General features: G+C 42.8%; 1 protein-coding gene across 7 annotated transcripts in view; it reads left to right on the forward strand.

Moving 5' to 3' along the window:
• LOC122555390 (immunoglobulin superfamily member 5-like) overlaps positions 1 to 22,044 on the forward strand; it is a 131,221-nt gene that overhangs the window by 15,250 nt on the left and 93,927 nt on the right. For 6 of the 7 annotated variants that reach the window (XM_043701355.1, XM_043701360.1, XM_043701358.1 and 3 more), the window contains 3 exons: positions 14,295 to 14,609; positions 19,095 to 19,394; positions 21,563 to 21,694. In XM_043701355.1, coding sequence (XP_043557290.1) covers positions 14,295 to 14,609; positions 19,095 to 19,394; positions 21,563 to 21,694 — 747 coding nt within the window. The remainder of the gene's footprint in view (positions 1 to 14,294; positions 14,610 to 19,094; positions 19,395 to 21,562; positions 21,695 to 22,044) is intronic. The other variant, XM_043701357.1, reaches the window with a different exon arrangement.

Below are 22,044 nucleotides of genomic sequence, written 5' to 3' on the forward strand. Positions count from 1 at the left end.
TGCTAGCTATGAAGAGAGGTTGAGTAGGTTAGGTTTGTTTTCATTAGAAAACAAGACATTGAGGGGGGGGACCTGATTGAGGTTTACAAAATCGTGAAGGGTATAGACAGGGAGGATAGAGACAAGCTTTTTCCCAGGGTGAAGGATTCAATAACGAGACGTCACACTTTCAAGGTGAGAGGTGGAAAGTTTAAGGGGGATACACGCGGCAAGTACTTCACACAGAGGGTGGTGGGCGTATGGAACGCGTTGCCAGCAGAGGTGGTAGAGGCAGGCACAGAGATTCATTTAAGATGCACCTGGACAGATGCATGAGTAGGTGGGGAGCAGAGGGATACAGATGCTTAGGAATTGGGTGACAGGTTTAGACAGTAGATTTGGATCAGCTCAGGCTTGGAGGGCCAAAGAGCCTGTTCCTGGCCTGTAAATTTTCTTTGTTCTTTGTTCAATTTTTGTCCATGCAAGTCATCATTGGCAAACCACCAACTTCACCACATCATTTTGTCTTCTCTCAGACTCAACACTTTATTTTACTTATTGAATTTATTTCAGGGCTCAGGGAGACCTCTGACTTATTTCTGCCAGGTCGTTTTACACAGAGACAGACACACATCTCACTAACAGAAATGCAATTGCACTGTCACTAACATGTGCTCCTTTGTTCCACTTACTTTAGCACTTACTTGGAGGCTGCCAGTCTCTGCCTGTCTCACCTTGCTCTCTGAGATCAGCACCGAGATCAGCACTGAATTACAAGCTGCCTGCTTTTATGTGGTTCATGTCCTCTACACCAGAGGATGTAGGGCCAACAAGGGCATGGGAACTTTCAGTGTTATGGGCTTTGTGGGATCCTGAACACATTTGTACACATCTTGATTTGCTAGTGTTTTGTGCTCTGTTATCAACACTATCTGGTACTGAATAGACTTGAAAATTTGTGTTATTGATGGTAGCGCTTGTTGTGTTACTAAATCATCAAACAATAGGAAATTTAGTGAAGTGATCCATTGTAAGAACTTTATCTTTCTTATGCGCTGTGAATAGGTTTGTTGCTATTTTCTTCAGGGAATGGTTTGAACCTCCGTGTGGATATAAAGACATCTCCCTCTGCTGATTTTGATAGACATTCACAAGTCATTGAATATCCTGATTTATCCCTGGCCCCCATCTAGATTCGTGTATATTCAATATCCATGGATCCCTTGTGTGACAATGCTTATGAAATTTCATCACAATGCTGTGGTATTAGGATCAGTTTGTTCTTGAAAATGACCTTGTCGTGATATCCCAATTTTTTCCCTGTATTGCCCAAATGAACAAATCTTCTCAGGAACTTCTCCAGTATTATCAGGCCATCCCTGGATGATGATCTTTTGCAACTCTTACTCAGATGAGCTTTGTGCATCGACACTGCAATCTGATTCTGCCAATGAACAGAAGTAGTGATACACTGTGACATACCTCTCACAGGTTTTACCATGAAATGCCACTTGCTGAGATACATGGGTTTCAAGGTGTCATGGGGATATGCTGACACTAGCTCCTGTGTTGATCTTGGCTTTTAATATGTGATGCCCTGCCTTCCACGGATTTATGATATGAATGGTTGTAAATAGTTTCTGATTACCTTATACTGTCAACATGATGTGTGAGGTTAATAACATGGAAAGCTTGATCATCTCCAGAAATTTACCTTTCACATGGTTGACCCTGAACTACGTGGATAGGTTTGCCTTTGTACACCATCCTAATGCTTGCCTTGCTTCCAGTGCTGTGGTGTTATCAGTCATTTGTGTTTAGTCCTGGGGTCTGGCTTGGCCTTTGTAACTAATATTTGATGCCATTTGCTTCCTGGATATTAGGAAAAAGCTGGCAGCATTTGGGTGCTTGTGATAAATCATATCAGTTAAAGATTTTGTTGGATTATTGCACTTTGCTGTATGCACAAAGTTAAAAATCACACAACACCAGATTATAGTCCAACAGGTTTATCTGGAAGCATTAGCTTTCACAGCACTGCTCCTTCATCAGGTGGTTGTGGAGTATAAGATCATAAGAACACAGAATTTATAGCAAAAGTGATGCAACAAAAATGATATATTGAAAAAGATCTGGATTGTTTGTTAAGTCTCTCATCTTTTAGAATGACCATGTTGGTTTCAGTTCTTTCATATGTAACTCCCAGAATGTTTTTTAAAAGTTACATTCTCAAGTGAACTTTTACAATAGGTGACATGTCGGCCTAGACAATGCATTGAAGGTGTGAGGTGCCCTGTGTGAGGCTGTCTGTGCCACAATGTTCAGACTGATTTTATTTCTAAAAAAAAGGATCTACAGCATCTTATATGGATTCATGCAGTTTTTGAGCAAAATAAAATGTAATTCTGCAAGGACAAATTCACCCCACAAACTTATATGTGTGTGTGCTTTTGGGTGTGTGTGGTTGGCGGTGTGTAAGTGTCTGTGAGAGAGTGTATGTATGTTTGTGAGTGTGAGTGTAGAGGGGTATAAGTTTGTGATAGAGCGTGTGTGCGGGTGTGAGTGTGGGGGGTGCGTATATGTGAGTGTATGAGAGAGAGTCTGCGTGTGTCCGGGTGGAGGCCATCCCCATGGGTACCAAACCTGGCGATCAGCCTCTGCTCGCCCACTTTGTGTTGTTGCCTGTTCTGAAGTCCGCCTTGGAGGATGGTCACCTGAAGGTCCGAGTTCAAATGTCCCAGACCGCTGAAGTGTTTCTCGACTGGTGATTGTTGTGTGGTCTCCATTCATCTGTTGTTGTAGCCTCTGCTCGGTCTTGCTAATGTACCATGCCTCAGAGCATCCTTGCCTGCAGTGTATGAGATAGATAACGTTGGCTGAGTCACATGAGTACCTGACACATACATGGTGGATGGTGGTGGTGTCCCTACATGTAATGGTAGTATCCATGTTGACACTCTGACACATTTTGGCTGATAGGGTGTATGGTGTTGTTCTGAAATCCGGGCAGTTTGCTGTGAACAATGACCTCCTCAGGAGACAGACATGAGCTGCAATTGACAAGATACCCTTCGTTGTCCAGTACTTTCCAAGAGCTGAAAAATTACACCATGTTCTTTGCAGTCTGCAACTCATTATTGATGAGGATGAGCACCTCGCCAAGACCTTCTCCATGCCTCCACTTCTCACCTTTTAACAACCACCAAACCTCAAACAGATCATTGTTTGCAGCAAACTGCCCGGCTTTCAGGACAATACATACAAGCTTGTCACGGTATTCGTTGCGAGATGTGTCAGAGTGTGGACGTGGATACCACCATTAAACGTGGGGACACCTCCCACCATGTACGTGGCAGGTACTCATGTGATTCGGCCAACATTGTTTATTTTTTATGCTGCAGGCAAGGTTGCCCTGAGGCATGGTGCGTTGGCAAGACCGACCAGAGGCTACGGCAATGGATGAATGGACACCGCACAAAAATCACTGGCCAGGAGTGTTCTCTCCCAGTTGGAGAATACTTCAGTGGTCCGGACCTTCAGGTGACCATCCTCCAATGCTGACTTCAGGACAGGCAACAACGCAAAGTGACTGAGCAGAGGCTGATAGCCAAGTTTGGGAATGGGGATGACCTCAACTGGGACCTTGGTTTCATGTCACACTACAGGTGACCCCACTGCAGTACATACTCTCTCACACGCACACACACATACACACACACATATACGTTTGTGGGGTGAATTTGTACTTGCAGAATTACATTTTATTTTGCTCAAAAACTTGCAAGATTCTGTAGATCCCTTTTTGAGAAATAGAATCAGTCTGAACACTGGGGCATGGACAGCCTCACACAGGGCACCTCACACCTTCAATGCATTATCTGGGCTGACGTGGCACCTTTTGTTAAAGTGCACTTAAGAATGCAACTTCTAAAAAAAGGTTCTGGGATTTTCATATGAAAGAACTGAAACCAACATGGTCATTCTAAAAGGTGAGAGACTTAACAAACAATCCAGGTCTTTTTCAATATGTCATTTTGGTTGCATCACACTGTAAACTTTTGTTATAAATTCTGTGTCTTATGATCTTATACTCTACAACCATCGAATGAAGGAGCAGCACTTTAAAAGCTAGTGCTTCCAAATAAACCTGTTGGACTATAACCTGGTGTTGTGCGATTTTTAACTTTGTACACCCCAGTCCAACACTGGCACCTCCACATCTTTGCTGAATGTAGTAATCGTACTGGCTGCACCAAGCATGTGATTGCTGTTGGCCTGACACAATGGCAAGGTAAAAACAATGACTGCAGATGCTGGAAACCAGATTCTGGATTAGTGGTGCTGGAAGAGCACAGCAGTTCAGGCAGCATCCAAGGAGCAGTAAAATCCCTTCATCAGGAATACAGGCTGACACAATGGCTTCCTACTTGTGTGTATCCTCAGGTAATAAGTCAATAGTTTGGTCATTCTTCTTGCCCAAAAGATCCTTCCTATCGGATTTAATTGGGAAGCAATGTTGATGAACTCAATGAGCTTTTTTGACAGTTCCTCACATCTTTTGTTGCAGTGATAATATCATGAGGATGTCTCTTTTGACATGCTGACTGTAAGACAACACATAACAAGGCTTGGACACCAGCAGATCATAGAAACATAGACGATAGGAGCAGGAGGAGGCCATTCGGCCCTTCGAGTCTGCTCTGCCATTCATCAAGATCATGGCTGATTGCCCAACTCCCCATAACCTTTGATCCTATTTGCCCCAAGTGCTATATCTTGCCTCCTCTTGAATACATTCAATATTTTGGCATTAACTACTTCCTGTGGTAATGAATACCACAGGTTCACCATTTTTTGGGTGAAGAAATGTCTCCTCATCTCCGTCCTAAATGTCCACTCAGAATCCCCAGACTGTAACCCCTGGTTCTGGACACACCTACCATCGGGAACATGCTCCCTGCATCTACCCTGTCTGAGCCTGTTAGAGCTCTCTAAGTCTCTATGAGATCCAACTCCCCCCCCCCCCGCCGTAATTTGTCTGAACTCCTGTGGAAACAATTGTAACCGAGTCAATCTCTCCTCATATGTCAGACCCGCCATCCCCAGCATCATGAGAAAGTGAGGACTGCAGATGCTGGAGAATCATAGTCGAAAAGTGTGGTGCTAGAAAAACACAGCTTGTCAGGCAGCATCTGACGAGCAGGAGAGTCGACATTTTGAGAATTAGCCCTTCATCAGGATTCCTGATGAAATGTCGATTCTCCTGCTCTTCAGACACTGCCTGGCATGCTGTGTTTTTACAGCACCACACGTTTTGACTCATCCCCGGAATCAGCCTGGTAACCCTTTGGTGCACTCCATTGAGAGCAAGAGCATCCTTCCTCAGGAAAGGAGACCAAAGCTGCACAAAATATTCTAGGTGTGGCCTCACCAAGGCCCTGTATCACTTTGTGGGATCATGTTCAAATAACGACCAAAATTAATAAGTGGCGAACATAGTCTTTTTTATTCAGCAATCACAGCACAAGTTCAAGGCAGCAATAGAATCCCGAAATACAGTTCTCATACACGTTCTTACATGTATTAAAATTCCATTACTATGATGGTACATTGTTTTATCAATAGTACACAAAGGTTTGAAAGGCTTCTGTCCTGGGAGAGAGGAGATGGGTTAAAACGTGCTAAATGCTGGCTGCCACTTCTGATGGGATTAAGAATGTCTGTCTGGTCTGCTTGCATAATTAGGAGGTGTTAATCTTTTTGTCTTTTAAATTAGTGCAAGTACTAGGCCTACATGCTCTAAGTAAATTGGAAATTGTAATAAAAGAGTAAAGGATATTAAACTGATTACTGCAGCTGGGCTACGAGATTTATTTATTGTTTGCCTGTATGAGTTTCGTTCATTCATGAAATTTCATGGAAGCACTGTTCTGTCAATTAGTTTCTTAAAGGGATAATGGTCCAGTTAAAAGGCCCAGATACGTAGTAACTGGGGGATCTATTCAGGTCTAGGAGATGCTTGGTAAGGGCTGATTAATATTATAATGTTGCGTGGTGACTTGATGGGGGTGGTATTGTTCTGTATGCTACACTTATTCAGAGGTAACCACTGCTGATAAGGTGTGAAAATAGGTTTGAAAGGGTTGTTTTAATTAGAAAGGGTTGTTTGAATTTGGTCTATCAAATAAACTACAAAACCACAGTTTTGTGAATGAGTGAGTGAAACCATGTTATAGTAAATAACAGGTTAGTAAAGGGTTATGAATGAATGAACAGGAAACTGCTATTAATAAATATAGCAAACTGATGAGTGAGTTAATAAAGATAACCTAAAACACATTATCTCACAACTGCAACAACAAATCCCTGCTCCTGTACTCAAAATCTCTCGCAATGAAGGTCAACATACCATTTGTCTAGATTAGAGTGATGCTGGAAAAGCACAGCAGATCAGGCAGCATCTGAGGAGCAGGAAAATCAACGTTTCAGGCAAAAGCCCTTCATCAGGAATTCCTGATGAATTTTCTGCTCCTCGGATGCTGCCTGACCTGCTGTGCTTTTCCAGCACCACTCTAATCTAGACTCTGATCTCCAGCATTTGCAGTCCTCACTTTTGCCAACATACCATTTGCCTTATTTCCCTCCTGCTGCACCTGCCTGCTTACCTTCAGTGACTGGTACACAAGGACACCCAGGTCCCACTGCACATTCCCCTCTCCCGATTTGCAGCCATTCAGGTAGTAATCTGCTACCTTGTTTTTGCTTCCAAAGTAAATGATCTCACATTTATTCAGATTATATTGCATCTGCCATTGATTTACCAACTCACCCAACCTGTCCAGAACATACTGAAGAACCTATGCGTCCTCATCAGAGTTCACCTATCCACCTAGCTTGGTATCATCTGCAAACTGAGATGTTACATTTTGTTCCCTCATCCAAATCATTAATATATATTGTGAAGAGATGACATGCCACTAGTTACTGCTTGCCAATTTGAAAAGGACCCATTAGTTCCTACTCTTTGTATCCTCTCTGCCAATCAGTTTTCTATCCATCTCAATATACTTACCCTAATCCAATCTGCTTTAAATCTTGCACAATAATTTCTTATGTGAGACTTTGTCAAATGCTTTCTACAAGTCCAAATATACCACATTGACTGGCTCCCTCTTGTCAACTCTACTAGCTACATCTTCATAGAATTTCAACAGATTTGTCAAGCATGATTTCCCTTCACAAATCCCTGCTGACTCTGTCTGACCCTGCCACTGCTTTCTAAATGCTCCACTATAAAGTCCTTGCTAAGGGATTTGAGAATTTTCCCCAATATGGATGTTAGGCTTTCGGGTCTATAATTCCCTGGTTTCTCTCTACCTCCCTTTTTGAATATTGGAGTAACACTAGCTACCCTCCAGTCTGCAGGGACTCTTCTAGAGCCTATAGAATCCTGGAAGATGACCACCAATGCATCCACTATTTCTAGAGCCACTTCCTTAAATATTTTGTGATGTAGGTTATCAGAGTCTGGGGATTTATCCACCTTCAATCCCCTCAATGTTCCCAGCACCATTTCTCTGCTAATATTTATCTCCCTCAGTTCTTCACACTCATTGAACCTTGCATTCCCCAATATTTCTGGTATCTGATTTGTGTCCTTTTTGTGAAGACAGAACCAAAGTATGTATTCAGTTGCTCAGCCATTTCTTTGTCACTCCCCCATTTCTGTCTGTATGGGACTTAAATTTGTCTTCACTAATTTCTTTCCCTTCACATACCTATAGAAACTCTTAGTGTCAGTCTTTATGTTCCCCGTGGCAGGGGTGAGCACTTCCGTCATGCTCACCAGGTGGTGACACCCCATAAAGAGCAGCCAACAGCCCAGTTATGATTTGGGGGGCCAGTGTTGGACTGGGGTGTACAAAGTTAAAAATCGCACAACACCAGGTTATAGGTCAACAGGTTTATTTGAAAGCACTAGCTTTCGGAGCACTGCTCCTTCATCAGGTGGTTGTGGAGAATAAGATCGTAAGACACAGAATTTATAGCACAAGTTTACAGTGTGATGTAACTGAAGTGATACAGTAGCGCGTCGACATACGAACGACCCCGTTCACGTACAAATCGGTTTACGAACAGGATTGTACGTAAAATTTTGCTTCAATGTACATATGAAATTCAAGGTACGAACGCAAAAAGCCCGTGTGCGACCACGTGGTTTCATTGTTCTGCTTTGCTACGCGCTTGTTGAACGCAAAAGCTCTTGGGCCCCGCGTGATCTCATTCAGTTCGTCTTTGGCGCGTGCGCTGTGAACAGCCGTCCAAGCATTCTTACGCTATCCGAACAATGGGAAAAATTGATTCAGTTCGTGAACTTTTCGGTTCGCGAACCGGGTCCCGGGACGGATTAAGTTCGTAAATCAAGGCGCTACTGTATATTGAAAAAGACCTGGATTATTTGTTAACTTTCTCATCTTCTAGAATGACCATGTTAGTTTCAGTTCTTTCATATGTAAATCCCAGAACTTTCTTAAAGTTACATTCTCCAGTGAATTTTAACAATAGGTGTCATGTTGGCCTAGATAATGCATTGAAGGTGTGAGGTGCCCTGTGTAAGGTTGCCTATCCCCAATGTTCAGACTAATTCTATTTCTAAAAAAGGGATTTACAGAATCTTACATGGATTCATGCAGTTTTTGAGCGAAATAAAATGTAATTCTGCAAGGACAAATTCACCCCACAAAAATATTAATGTGTCTGCGTGTGTGTGTGGCGGGGTGTAAGTATCTGTGAGAGAGTGTGTGTATGTGTGTGAGTGTGATTGTAAAGGGGTATAAATCTGTGAGAGGGTGCATGTGTGCATGTGAGTGTAGGAGTGTATGTGTGAGTGTATGAGAGAGAGGGTCTGCATGAGTGTATGGGTCTGTAGGAGTGTTTGTATGTAGGAGTGTCTGTGTGTGTGTGTGTCTGTCTGTGAGTGTGTGTAAAGCATAGTCACAGACACAGAAATACATACATTCACAGGTAGACAGACAGACACACACACACCTACAGACCTATACACTCATTCAGAGCCTCTCTCTCATAAGCTCACACATACACTCCTACACTCACATGCACACACGCACCCTCTCACAGACTTATACCCCTTTACACTCACACTCACACACATACATACACTCTCTCACAGATACTTACACCCCTCCCCCCCCCCACAACACACACACACACACTCACTCTCACAGACTTATATCCCCTTAAACTTTCACAGGGGCAGGAATGGTTGCTTGATGTTCAGGGTTTAGAACATTTAAAAATAACAGGGAGGGTGGAAAAAGAGGAGGGGGTGTAGCATTGTTAATCAGAGAGTGCATCACAGCTACAGAAATGAAGGTTGTTGAGGAAAGTTTGTCTACTGAGACAGTATGGGTGGAAGTTAGGAACAGCAAGGGCACAGCCACTGCATTGGGGGTTTTCTACAGACCACCTAATAGCATTAAAGAGATTGAAGAACTCATAGGTGGGCAGATTCTGGAAAAATGCATATTGTTGTTATGGGTGATTTCAACTTTCCCAATATCAACTGGAACCTCCAAAGTGCAGATGGTTTGGATGGAGCAGTTTTTGTCAGGTGTGTTCAGGAGGGTTTCCTTACTCAGTATGTTGACAGGCCAACGAGGGGAGAGGCCATTTTGGATTTGGTGCTTGGCAATGAACCAGGACAGGTGTCAGATCTCGCGGTGGGAGAACACTTTGATGACAGTGATCACGACTGCCTCACGTTTACCATAGCCTTGGAGAGGGAAAGGAGCAATTACTGAGGGAAGATATTTAATTAGGGAAAAGGAAATTATGACGCTATCAGACAGGAGTTGGGAAGTACGGACTGGGAGAAATTGTTCCACAGAAAGGGCACAGCAGACATGTGGAGACTGTTTAAGGAGCAGTTGTTGTGAGTTGTTCCTCTGAGACAGGTAAGAAGGGGTAAGATTAAGGAACCTTGGATGATGAGAACAGAGGAGCTTCTCATCAAAAGGAAGAAGGCAGCTTACGTAAGGTGGAGGAAGCAAGGATCTAGCACAGCTTTAGAGGATTATAGGTTTGCTAGAAAGGAGCTCAGAAATGGACTGAGGAGAGCCAGGAGGGGGCATGAAAAAGTCTTGGCAAAAAGGATTAGGTAGAACCCAAAGGCATTTTATTCATACGTGAGGAATAAAAGAATGATCAGGGAGAAGATAAGGCCGATCAGGGATAGCGGAAGGAACTTGTGCGTGGAGTCTTAGCAGAAAGGGGAAGCCCTAAATGAGTTCTTTGCTTCGGTTTTCACCAAGGAAAGGGAATTTGTTGTGAATGAAAACTCAGAGGAGCTGGGATACAGTCTTGAACAGATCAAGATTGATGAAGTTGATGTGCTGGAAATTTTGGAAAACAGTAAGATTGATAAGTCCCTAGGGCCAGACCAGATTTATCTTAGGCTGCTCCGGGAAGTGAGAAAGGAGGTTACTAAGCCGCTGGCGAGGATACTTGCCTCCTCACTCTCCGCGGGAGTCATACCGGAGGATTGGAAGAAGGCAAATGTTCCTCTTTTCAAGAAGGGTTATAGGGAAATCCCTGCCAATTACAGACCAATCAGTCTTACATCTGTGGTCAGCAAAGTTTTGGAAAGAATTCTGAGGGATAGGATTTATGACTATTTGGCAAAGCATAGCGTGATTAAAGGCAGTCAGCATGGCTTTGTGAGGGGCAGGTCATGCCTCACAAATCTTATTGAGTTCTTTGAGGAGGTGATAAGATAGGTTGACGGAGGTCGAGCAGTGGATGTAGTGTACTTGAACTTCATTTGATAAGGTTCCCCATGGTAGGCTCATTCATAAAGTCAGGAAGTATGGGATACAGGGAGATTTGGCTATCTGGATTCAGAATTGGTTGGCTGACAGAAGGCAGAGAGTGGTTGTAGATGGAAAGTATTCTGCCTGGAGGTCAGTGTTGAGTGGGGTCCCGCAGGGCTCTGTTCTTGAGCCTCTGATCTTTGTAGTTTTTATAAATGACTTGGATGAGGAGGTTGTAGTGTGGGTTAATAAATTTGCAGATGACACAAAGGTTGGAGGTGTCGTTGATAGTATCGAGGGCTACTGCAGGCTCCAGTGCGACATAGACAGGATACAGAGCTGGGCTGAGAAATGGCAGATGGAGTTCATGGATAAATGAGAAGTGATGCAATTTGGAAGGTCAAACTCAAATGCTGAATATCAGATTAAAGACAGGATTCTTGGCAGTGTGGAGGAACAGAAGGATCTGAGTGCACAAGTACACAGCTCCCTCAAAGTCGCCACCCAAGTGGATACGGTTGTTAAGAAAGCAGGCAAAAGTGAGGACTGCAGATGCTGGAAACCAGAGTCTAGATTAGAGTGGTGCTGGTAAAGCACAGCAGGTCAGGCAGCATCTGAGGAGCAAGAAAATCGACGTTTCGGGCAAAAGTCCTTCATCAGGAATGGTGGCAGGGAGCCTCCAGGGTGGAGAGATAAATGGGGGTGGGGGTGGGGTGGGAAGAAGGTAGCAAAGAGTACAATAGGTGAATGGGGGTGGGGATGGAGGTGATAGGTCAGAGAGGAGGGTGGGGGAAGTTAGCAAAGAGTTAAGAAAGCAAATGGTGTTTTGGCTTTCATTAACGGGGAATCGAGTTTAAGAGTTGTGAGGTTTTGCTACAGCTCTACAAGTCCCTGTGAGACCACATTTGGAATAATGTGTCCAGTTCTGGTAGCCCTACTATAGGAAAGATACAGAGGCTTTGAAGAGGGTGCAAAGAAGGTTTACCAGGATACTGCCTGGACTGGAGGGCTTGCCTTATGAAGAGAGATTGACTAAGCTTGGACTTTTCTCTCTGGAGAGAAGGAGGAAGAGAGGAGACCTGACGAAGGGCTTATGCTGCCTGACCTGCTGCGCTTTTCCAGCAACACATTTTCAGCTACAAAATAATGAGTGGAATAGATAGAGTCAATAGCCAGTGACTTTTCCCCAGGGCAGGATTGACTGGTACGAGAAGTCATAGTTTGAAGATATTAGGAGGAAGGTATAAAGGAGACGTCAGAGGAAGGTTCTTTACGCAGAGAGTTGTGAATGCATGGAATGTGTTGCCAGCTGTGGTGGTGGAAGCAGAGTCATTGGAGACATTTAAGTGACTGCTGGACATGCACATGGATAGCAGTGAGTTGAGGGGTGTGTAGATTAATTTATTTTACTTTACATTAGTATTAAACCTTGACACAACATCGTCGGCCAAAGAGCCTGTTCTGTGCTGTACTTTTCTGTGTTCTATGTTCTTAAACTCACACTCATACACTTACACACACTCACTCACAGACACTCATAGCACCCCCCACCCCCTGCACACACACACACCCGCACATACATTTTAGTTTGTGAGGTGAATTTGTACTTGCAGAATTACGTTTTATTTTGCTTAAAATCTGCATGAATCCATGTGAGATTCTGTAATTCCCTTTTTTTAGATTAGAATCAGTCTGAACATTGGGGCACAGACAGCCTCACACAGGGCACCTCACACCTTCAATGCATTATCTGGGCCGACATGGCACCTATTGTTAAAGTTCACTTGAGAATGTAACTTTAAGAAAGTTCTGGGATTTACATATGAACCTACATGCCCATTTTAAAAGATGGGAGATTTAACTGAAAATCCAGGTCTTTTTCAATATATCACTTCAGTTACATCACCCTGTAAACTTTTGCTATAAATTCTGTGTCCTATGATCTTACACTCCACAACCAACTGATGAAGGAGCAGCACTCAGAAAGTTGTGCTTACAAATAAACTTGTTGGACGATAACTGGTGTTGTGTTGATTTGGAGATGCCGGTGTTGGACTGGGGTGTACAAATTTATAGCTATAAATTCTGTGTCTCACAAGTGTGTCCTCCACAACCACCTGATGAAGGAGCGGCGCTCCGAAAGCTAGTGTGCTTCCAATTGAACCTGTTGGACTATGACCTGGTGTTGTGTGATTTTTTTAAACTTGGTATTGTGCTTTGACTTTGAACAGCCCAGTTGCATAATTAATGAGGTGAAGAGCGGAAGCTTGTTGAGAGAAAACTTTTCTTGGGCCACGGTAGGACCTTTTGGCATGAACTCACTCACCAACAGACTTTATCTGCCAAAGGGAAAACTCCATTCGCAAAGTTCTAATTGACTCAGTCTTTCATCATTTGTCAACCCTTCTCTGAGATGCCAAACTGGAAGGCCTTCATTGTATGTTCAAGCAGACTTTAGATGTAGTACTACCTGAAATAATTATCAGGCATTAGATGAGTGTCTTCACTGTAGGGATGCTCCATCAAACACAAATCCATTGTTGGATTACTAATGAGCAGAACATCCATGTGCATCCCATCACCTACCCCTCTCCCTGGGTACTGAATAACACACAATAGTTTTGCCATTAACCTGTCACCTCTAACCATTCCTCTCTCACCTGGCTAGCTTGCTGAGATAAGAGATTCTAAGTACTCGCTGTAAGGATGCAATGTGATTTGATTACTTCAATGTAATACTTAGAGACTATAGGATTATGATATCAGACCATTCTTACCTGATGGTGTGACAGATCTAAAGGTAGAGAAGTAGTATGATTCTTACTCACAAAAGTTGATGGGTTTCATTCAATTGATGTGGGGATTAAAGTCTTAAAAATTAGTTTTGTTGGCTTCACTGTGCCCTATGGAAATTAGCCACAGCTGAATTTCTAATCTGCTGTGAGACAGTTGTTTAAAAACAACTTGCTGAGTGACCCTAGGCTATGCTGCACTACACAGGAGGCACACAGCAGAGGCCTGCTTAGGCTCACATCCCATTTATAGTCTTTATCTTTCAAATCCAGGTGTTGCAAATTTATGAGTCTAGCATTAATATAAGCACTGGGGGGCTCTCTTGTAGTGCAGTGGAAGTGTGCCAACCACTGGGCCAGGAGACCTGGGTTCAAGTCCCACTTGCTCCAGAGATGTGTAATAACAATGCTGAACAGATAGATTAGACAAATAGGGGAATATAAAAAAAAATGCCAGGGCTAGAGCTGTTGTGGTGCAGTGGTAATGTCCCTACCTCTGATACAGAAACCCTGGGCTCATGTCCTACCCACTCCAGAAATGTGTAATAAAATTACTGGACTGATTGATCACCTATACAAACTAATGTTGAAAAGCAAAGAGGCTTCATGTTGCTAATTGCTCTTTTCTTGAAGGCACAGTTTGTTGCTGTGCTCAAGGTTACTTTTATCTAATGTAAACCTATTTCCTTTTTAGGTGCGTGTTTGCCTATTCGAATCATAGATGGTCCAAAAGATGCCTTCGTTTTGCTTAACTCTGATGCTGCATTCAACTGCACAGTGTCCTTATCTTGGACTGTTATTATCTGGCTGATGAATTCGACACCCGTCCTTACTGTAATACCTGATCGACCCATAATCACAGACTCTCAGTTTGGACAGCGCAATTATACAACTCCAGAAGCATTTACTTCAGAACTTATCATCTCAAGAGTGTCATTGAAAAACAATGCGACCGTGGAGTGCAGTCTCCAGACTGATGGAAGTCAACAGGCAAATTTGTTTGTGCAAGGTCAGTACAATACTGCCATTAAAAATGAGGAGCTTCCATTATGTGGAGAGACTAGGGAAGCTGGGATTGTTGTCCGTAGAGCAGAAAAGGTTGATAGGAGATTTGATGGAGGGATTCAACATGATGGATGGTCATTGAGTCACAAATTTAATACGATTGACAAAGTGCTAATTATGTGATTTACTTTTGACACACTATGGGTTATTATGTAAAAAAACAAATTACTGCGGATGCTGGAATCTGAAACCAAGAGAGAAAATGCTGGAAAATCTCAGCAGGTATGGCAGCATCTGTAACCATCTTACAGATGCTGCCAGACCTGCTGAGATTTTCTGGCATTTTCTCTCTCCATGGGTTATTGTGATTTGGATCCCAGCAGGAAGGGAGGGGTGAGTAAATTTATTATTAACTTATGAAAGAAAATGTATATAGGCTTGAAAAGCAAACATTGTGCAGTGTTTAGGCGTAAGGCTGTATCCTTTGTTTTAGTGGTTAGCTCTTTTAAGGAATTGCATAAGTATAATAGGCTGAATGGCCTCCTTCACTGCTCCAGGATTATGAGATTATCACTTCATGCAATTCTTTTATTACGAGCTTGGATTCAAGACATACTGGTTGAACAGAAAGCAAAGTTAAGAATGGACTTCAGGCTCAGACTTCAAAGTAACTCAATTCTTATACATTAATTTGGATATTGTACATGATAATCATAATATTCCAGGCTCTGACTTAGACCTGTAATAGGTCAAGACTAATCTATTATCTTTGCGTATTCATGTCCATGCTCTCATATGAGTCATCCAGAATGTTCTAGAATATGCTATTTACACTCAGTGAAGTGCAATTCTGTGATATCATCACAAGGTTGCTCCAGGGTTTTGAGACACTTGCACAAAAAGTTATATTGCAACATCATCTCTTATATAATTTTATTACTGCTGCCTTTCACACTATCACAAAAGTTCCCTTTTTACTCCTCCTTCTTTAGGAGATAGTGAGGACTGGAGATGCTAGAGAGTCAGAGTCGATAAAGTAGTTCTGGAAAAAACACAGCAGGTTAGGCAGCCTATGGGGAGCAAGAGCGTCAACGTTTCAGGCAGGACCTTTTATTAGGATCGAGGAACAGGAGAGTCGATAGGTTGGAAGCGTTCTGCCCGAAGTATTGACTCTCCTGTTCCTTAGGAGAAAGTGAGGACTGCAGATGCTAGAGATTAGAGTTGAGAGTGTGATCTAAAGAGCAGGATAATCGACATTTCAGGCATAAGCCCTTCATCAGGAATGAGGCTTGTCGTCTGGGGGTGGGGGGTTGGGGGTGGCTGAGGGATAAATGGAATGGGTGTGGGGCTGGATAGGTAGCTGGGAATGCAATAGGTGGATGAAGTGGGGATGCTCTCTTGACCTGTCCATCTTCCTTGCTGCTTATCCACTCCACCCTCCTCTCTGACCTATCACCTTCACCCCTTACCTTCATCTACCTACCACATTTCCAGCTGCCTTCCACCCAGCCCCAACCCCCTCCCATTTATCTCTTAGCCTCCTCCGCCCTGGCACACACGCCTCATTCCAGATGAAGGGCTTATGCCCGAAACATTGATTATCTTGCTGCTCAGATGCTGCCTGACCTGCTGTGCTTTTCCAGCACTCCACTTTATCAACTCCTCCTTCTTTGCCTGCCTCTGAGTCTGTTGAAAACCTCTTTTTCCTGGGGGACAATGGTGGGTTGGTGGGTTCCTCTGTCTTAGAATAAGAAGTTAAAGGGAAACACAGTACTTTCAATCATGCAATCACTTAACACTTTCTCCCTCACTCGGGACCATCTCGGAGAATACTGGCTAATTGGATTTGCTCTGCAGGCCTAACCACGGCTGGGAATACAACAATCCTTCCAGTCTATGTGCTGGACCTTAAGACAATAGACAATAGACATTAGGTGCAGGAGTAGGCCATTCTGCCCTTTGAGCCAGCACCACCATTCATTATGATCATGGCTGATCTTCCTCAATCAGTATCCTGTTCCTGCCTTATCCCCATAACCCTTGTTTCCACTATCCTTGAGAGCTCTATCCCACTCTTTCTTGAAAGTATCCAGAGACTGGGCCTCCACAGCCTTCTGGGGCAGAGCATTCCATACACCCACCACTCTCTGGGTGAAGAAAGGTATGAAAGAAGACAGCTGAAAATGTGTTGCTGGAAAAGCGCAGCATGTCAGTCGGCATCCAAGGAGCAGGAGAATCGATGTTTCGGGCATGAGCCCTTCTTCCTTGGTTGCTGCCTGACCTGCTGCGCTTTTCCAGCAATACATTTTCAGCTCTGATCTCCAGCATCTGCAGTCCTCACTTTCTCCTATGATAGAAGAGAGACCCAGCAAAGTGTTTGGGGGTTATAATGCTAGGCCAGTGGTAAGGGAGCACTTGGAGTGGGATCAATTTAAAAAGCAATCAGTTGTTGAACAATCCTGCTCATTCTCTTTCTACAGATGCTATCAGACCTGCTGAATATTGCTGGCATTTTCTGCTTTGATTTAACAATTTCAATAGCAACTTTGATTTGTTTTACTTTTTCATCCTCCTTCACCCACTCTTACATTAGCTGGGAACTTATTTTGCAGCAAATAATGGAGCTGTTGGATGGAAACTGACTGTGATTGTGTCAAGAAGGGTCAAGGAGAGGATGGAACATTATCTTTGGGTCAGGATTCAAATGTCAGGCCCCATTTTAACATAGCCATTATGCAGCTCATGTGATTCTCTGTTTCTGTGTAGGTTTCTTGATTTGTCTCTTTGAATGGATGTCACTTGCAACAGAGTTCACATGGCAATGGCAAATCACAAGTGTGCATTGCCCTTACAAATGCATTTCCCAATAATTCTTTTCATAGAACATAGAACATGGAACATTACAGCGCAGTACAGCTCCTTTGGCCCTTGATGTTGCGCTGACCTACGAAGCCAATCTGAAGCCCATTCCATTCCCATACATCTGCCTATCCAATGATCATTTAAATGCTCTTAAGGTTGGTGAGTCCACTACTATTGCAGGTAGTGCATTCCACACCCCTACTACTCTCTGAGTAAAGTGAAGTAGAGGGAGTTGTACTCTGTATGACAGGCTGCCCTTCTCCTATGAGGGTTTGATGGGAGTATTGTCGAGGCAGTTTATTCTTTATCTAACCCCATGCTGTCCCTATCCTGGGAGTGTTTTATGGGGACAGTGTAGAGAGATGTCTACTCTGTACCTAACCCTGTGCTCCCCCATTCCTGGAATATTTTTGTTGGTGTCATTAATAATATGGATTTGAGAGGGTCAGAGGAGATTCAGCAGGATGTTGCCTGGGATGAAAAGTCTCAGTAGTGAGAGAGAGAGACTGGATAAGCTGGATTTGTTTTCTGTGGAGCAAAGGAAGCTGAGGTGGTAATCTGATTTGAGATATACAACATTATGAGAGGCACAGACAGAGTTGAGCATGAGAATCTTTTTTGCCCGAAATGTTGATTCTCCTGCTCCTCAGATGCTGCCTGACCTGCTGAACTGTTTCCAGCCATACACTTTCGACTCTAATCTCCAGCATCTGCAGTCCTCACTTTCATCTAGAGTAAATCAGCAGCAGAGCTTCATCAGGGCAGACACTTTCCTTCAAGAATTCTCAATCCAATGACACGTTAATCTTCTGGGGTTTATCTTCTGTCCATCAGCAACTGGACAGATTTTTGATTACCAAGTGCTGAAAGATTATCTGGGATCTGTAGGAATGTAGAGTCGAGTTTATAATCAGATCAGTCATGATCTTATTCAATTTGCACAGCAGGCTTGAAGGGCTGAGTGGCCTACTCATTTCTTGTTTGTGTATTTGATTGTAAGTCCTACTTGGGAAGACTTTGTTTCAGAGCAGTTTGGACATTTTCCCCTCAGCATGTTAGTTCAAAGTAAAATCTTGTCAGATTATGTTAATGGACTAATAGTCCAGTGGCCGTCCAGACAATATGATTCCATAAATCACCATGGCAGGTTAAGAAAATCAGGAGGTAAAATTCTGATATCAACAAAAGTGACCACAAAGCTGTTGAATTGTTGTAACAACACAATTGGTTCAGTAAAGGTCTTTAAGGAATGATCTGTATCTGCTGTCCACATCCTGTCTGGGCCTATATGTGACTCCAGTCTGACACCAAGGTGGTTAACGTTTAACTAATACCTGAAATTATTTTGAAATTCAAAACCCACCGCATTTTGCAGATAGTCAGGGATGGTTAATAAATGCTGGGTCAATGAGTGACAGCCCAAAGGTAAATGGAAAATGCACACCTGTATGTGTACGTAGGGTGATAGAAAAAGTATCAATAGCAAGGAAATTATATTGAAAGGTAATTAAAGCACTTAAACTAATTTGGGAATATTAATTTTAGACTATTTAGAAAAATAATCTACAGTTTTTTTCTTTGGTTAAACACTGAATAAAACTAAACATCATCTGTTATCATGTCACAGTTGAAGGGAAGTTATTTTTTGAGAGCAAGATTTCATCCGTGGTGACAGATCGCAGCACAGACATCATCTGTAAGGCAGAAGATTGGAATCCTGATCCAACAATCACCTGGACAATAAACCGAACAACTGTACATTCAGAAAGGTACACCACCATCGTTCATCCACCTTCAGGACATCTCTACACAGCCATCAGCACTTTAAATCTCACCCTTAGTGCCGATGCTGAAGTAATGTGCCATGCTGCCATGAAAGCACTTCCTCAGCCTAAGACGGTTGCACTTAACATCACTGTGAAACCATGTAAGTATAATGCCTTATGCTTTTACAGTAAGTTACTGATCTGTCACAATTTGTATGAAGCCAAGGGTTCATTTGGATTCTCTGAATGGGAGTCACTAGGCAAATTTTTGAATGCAGGGGCAGGGGTGTCTTGCTGCAATTGTGTAGGTCCTTCGTGAGAACGTCTGGAGTATTGTGTGCAAATTTGGCCTGTTTATCAAAGGAAGAGTGTTGTGGCGCTGGAGGAAGTGCAGCAAAGATTGTCTAGACTGATTCCTTGGATGAAGAGTGTGGTACTGGAAAAGCACAGCAGCTCAGGCAGCATCCGAGGAGCAAATAGTAGACGTTTCGGACATAAGCCCTTCATCAGGAATTAGGCTTGTGGGCTGAGGGGGCTGAGAGATAAATGGGAGGGCGGGTAGGACTGGGGGGAAGGTAGCTAGGAATGCGATCGGTAGGCGAAGGTGGGGGTGAAAGTGATAGATTGGGAAGGAGGGTGCAGCAGATAGGTGGGAAGGAAGATAGACAGGCAGGACCATTCAAGAAGGTGGTGCCGAGTTGGAAGGCTGGATTCGGATAAGGAGGAGGGAGGAGAAGTGGGAATCTGGTGAAATCCACATTGATCCCGTGTGGTTGGAGGGTCCCAAGGTGAAAGATGAAGCATTCGTTCTCCTGGTGTCAGGTGGTTAGATTATGGCAATGAAGAAGGCCCAGGTCCTCACTTTCGCCTGATTCCTGGGATGGCAGGACTGACATATGAAGAGAGACTGGATTGGTTGGGACTATATCCATTAGGATTTCGAATAATGAGGAGGGGAGGATCTCTTAGAAACCTATAAAATTCTAACAGGACGAGACAGAATAAATGCAGGAAGGATGTTCCCAGTGACTGGGAAGTCCAGAACCTGGAGTCACAATTTAAAGATACGGGTAGGCACTTTAGGAGAGAGATAAGGTAGAATTTCTTCACCCAGAGAATAATGAGCCTATGGAAAGAGGTTGTGACCAAAACATAGAATGTTTTGAAGAAGGAGTTAGATGTAATTGTTCGAGCTAAAAGGATAAAAAGTAATGGGGAAAAAAAAACTGGAATTGAGTTGAATAATCAGCAATGATCATTTTGATTGGTGGAGCAGGCTCGAAGGGTCAAATAGCCAACTCCTGTTCCTATTATCTATGTTAAAGCACCTTCTACAACCATAAGACACCCCAGATCCCGTCACAGCTAAACACTTTTTGGGAGTGTGATCACTGTTGCATTGTCGAAAACACGGCAGCTAATTTGTGTGCAGTAAGCTGCATGAACAGTAATGTTGAACCTGGTGTGGAGGTGCCAGTGCAGTCTATGTTGTAGGTCAACCTAAGAGGGTTTGCGATCTGTAATCCTTTTAGGATCTTTCCTGCTTTCTTGCATTTCTGTAGAAACATGCTGTCTGTGTTGATATCTGCAATCTTCTTGGAAATAAATCAACAGGTTTATTTGAAATTATAAGCTTTTGGAGCATAGCTCCTTCATCACCCGACGAAGGACTATGCTCCGAAAGCTTGTGATTTCACACAAACCTGTTGACTGTAACTCGGTGTCGTGTGACTTCTGACTTTGAACAGTAATGTAATAATGACCAGTTGGTTTATTTTTAAGTTGTTGGTTGTGGGGTAAGTATTGGCCAGGTCAATGGAATACATTGTTGGGGAAATTTAATGTCCATGTGAGAAAGTAGATTGGATCTCGTTTGAGTATCTTGTGATCTAGACAGTATCTGTGACAGTTCAGCACTCCCGCAGTACTGCACTGAAATATCAGTTTTTTTTTGTGTTTGAACCTACAACCTTTGAACTCTGAGATGAGAATGCTACAAATGGGGCCACAGCTTGTTAGGCTCTTGCAAATCTCTTTAAATTATGACGACTCCAAAGCCACAGAAGAACGATACAATGTTATTCTGAGAGAGTAGTGTCATAAATGTACTTTTTGTGACAATTATATCAGAAAACAGAATAAAAAATGATTTACATTTTAAATGAGATAGGGAGAGAATTTGATCTTAATTTGAACTTAACTGTGGTGCTTTAAGACATAAGTCTAAACTTGTAGCTTCTTGTCACTTATCTACCAAGAGTCCATATATCAGACATTATCAGGAATGATTGTGTGCTTAGGCTATCTGCTGCTAAATAACTCCTTGAAGTGCTTGACTCTACAGCCAGTCACGATCGGACCTGGTTAATTGTTGCTATTGTGGTGCCTATTGCTGTGGTTCTCCTGCTTATCATACTCATCATTGTGATTGCTTGCTGCATAAAACGGACCAAACACTCAGGTCAGTGTCATTCTTTTACATTTATCCTTTTAAATGCTTATATGTTTGCAATTTTTAAAATTGTGCTTGGTCTTTTATTACCACATATTAAATTTGCAATGCACAATGTATCAGTTGAAAGTGGATATTGGATATGAATATAATTGGATGTTGTATAATCATAATATTCATGCAGATACGATATTCCTGTCCCTAAAATTCATCATCTGATTGTTGCAGTATTTAATGTATTGCAGGTAACCGTGACCTCAGTAACTATATCTGATTTTATCTGTGTTCTCAAGGCTTTTGATGTTTAAATTATTTTAAGTAGAAAGGGTGCTATAAAAGCTTCACTATGAAGAAATTAA

This window comes from Chiloscyllium plagiosum, chromosome 12 (genome assembly GCF_004010195.1).
Source record: "Chiloscyllium plagiosum isolate BGI_BamShark_2017 chromosome 12, ASM401019v2, whole genome shotgun sequence".
NCBI lineage: Eukaryota > Metazoa > Chordata > Chondrichthyes > Orectolobiformes > Hemiscylliidae > Chiloscyllium > Chiloscyllium plagiosum.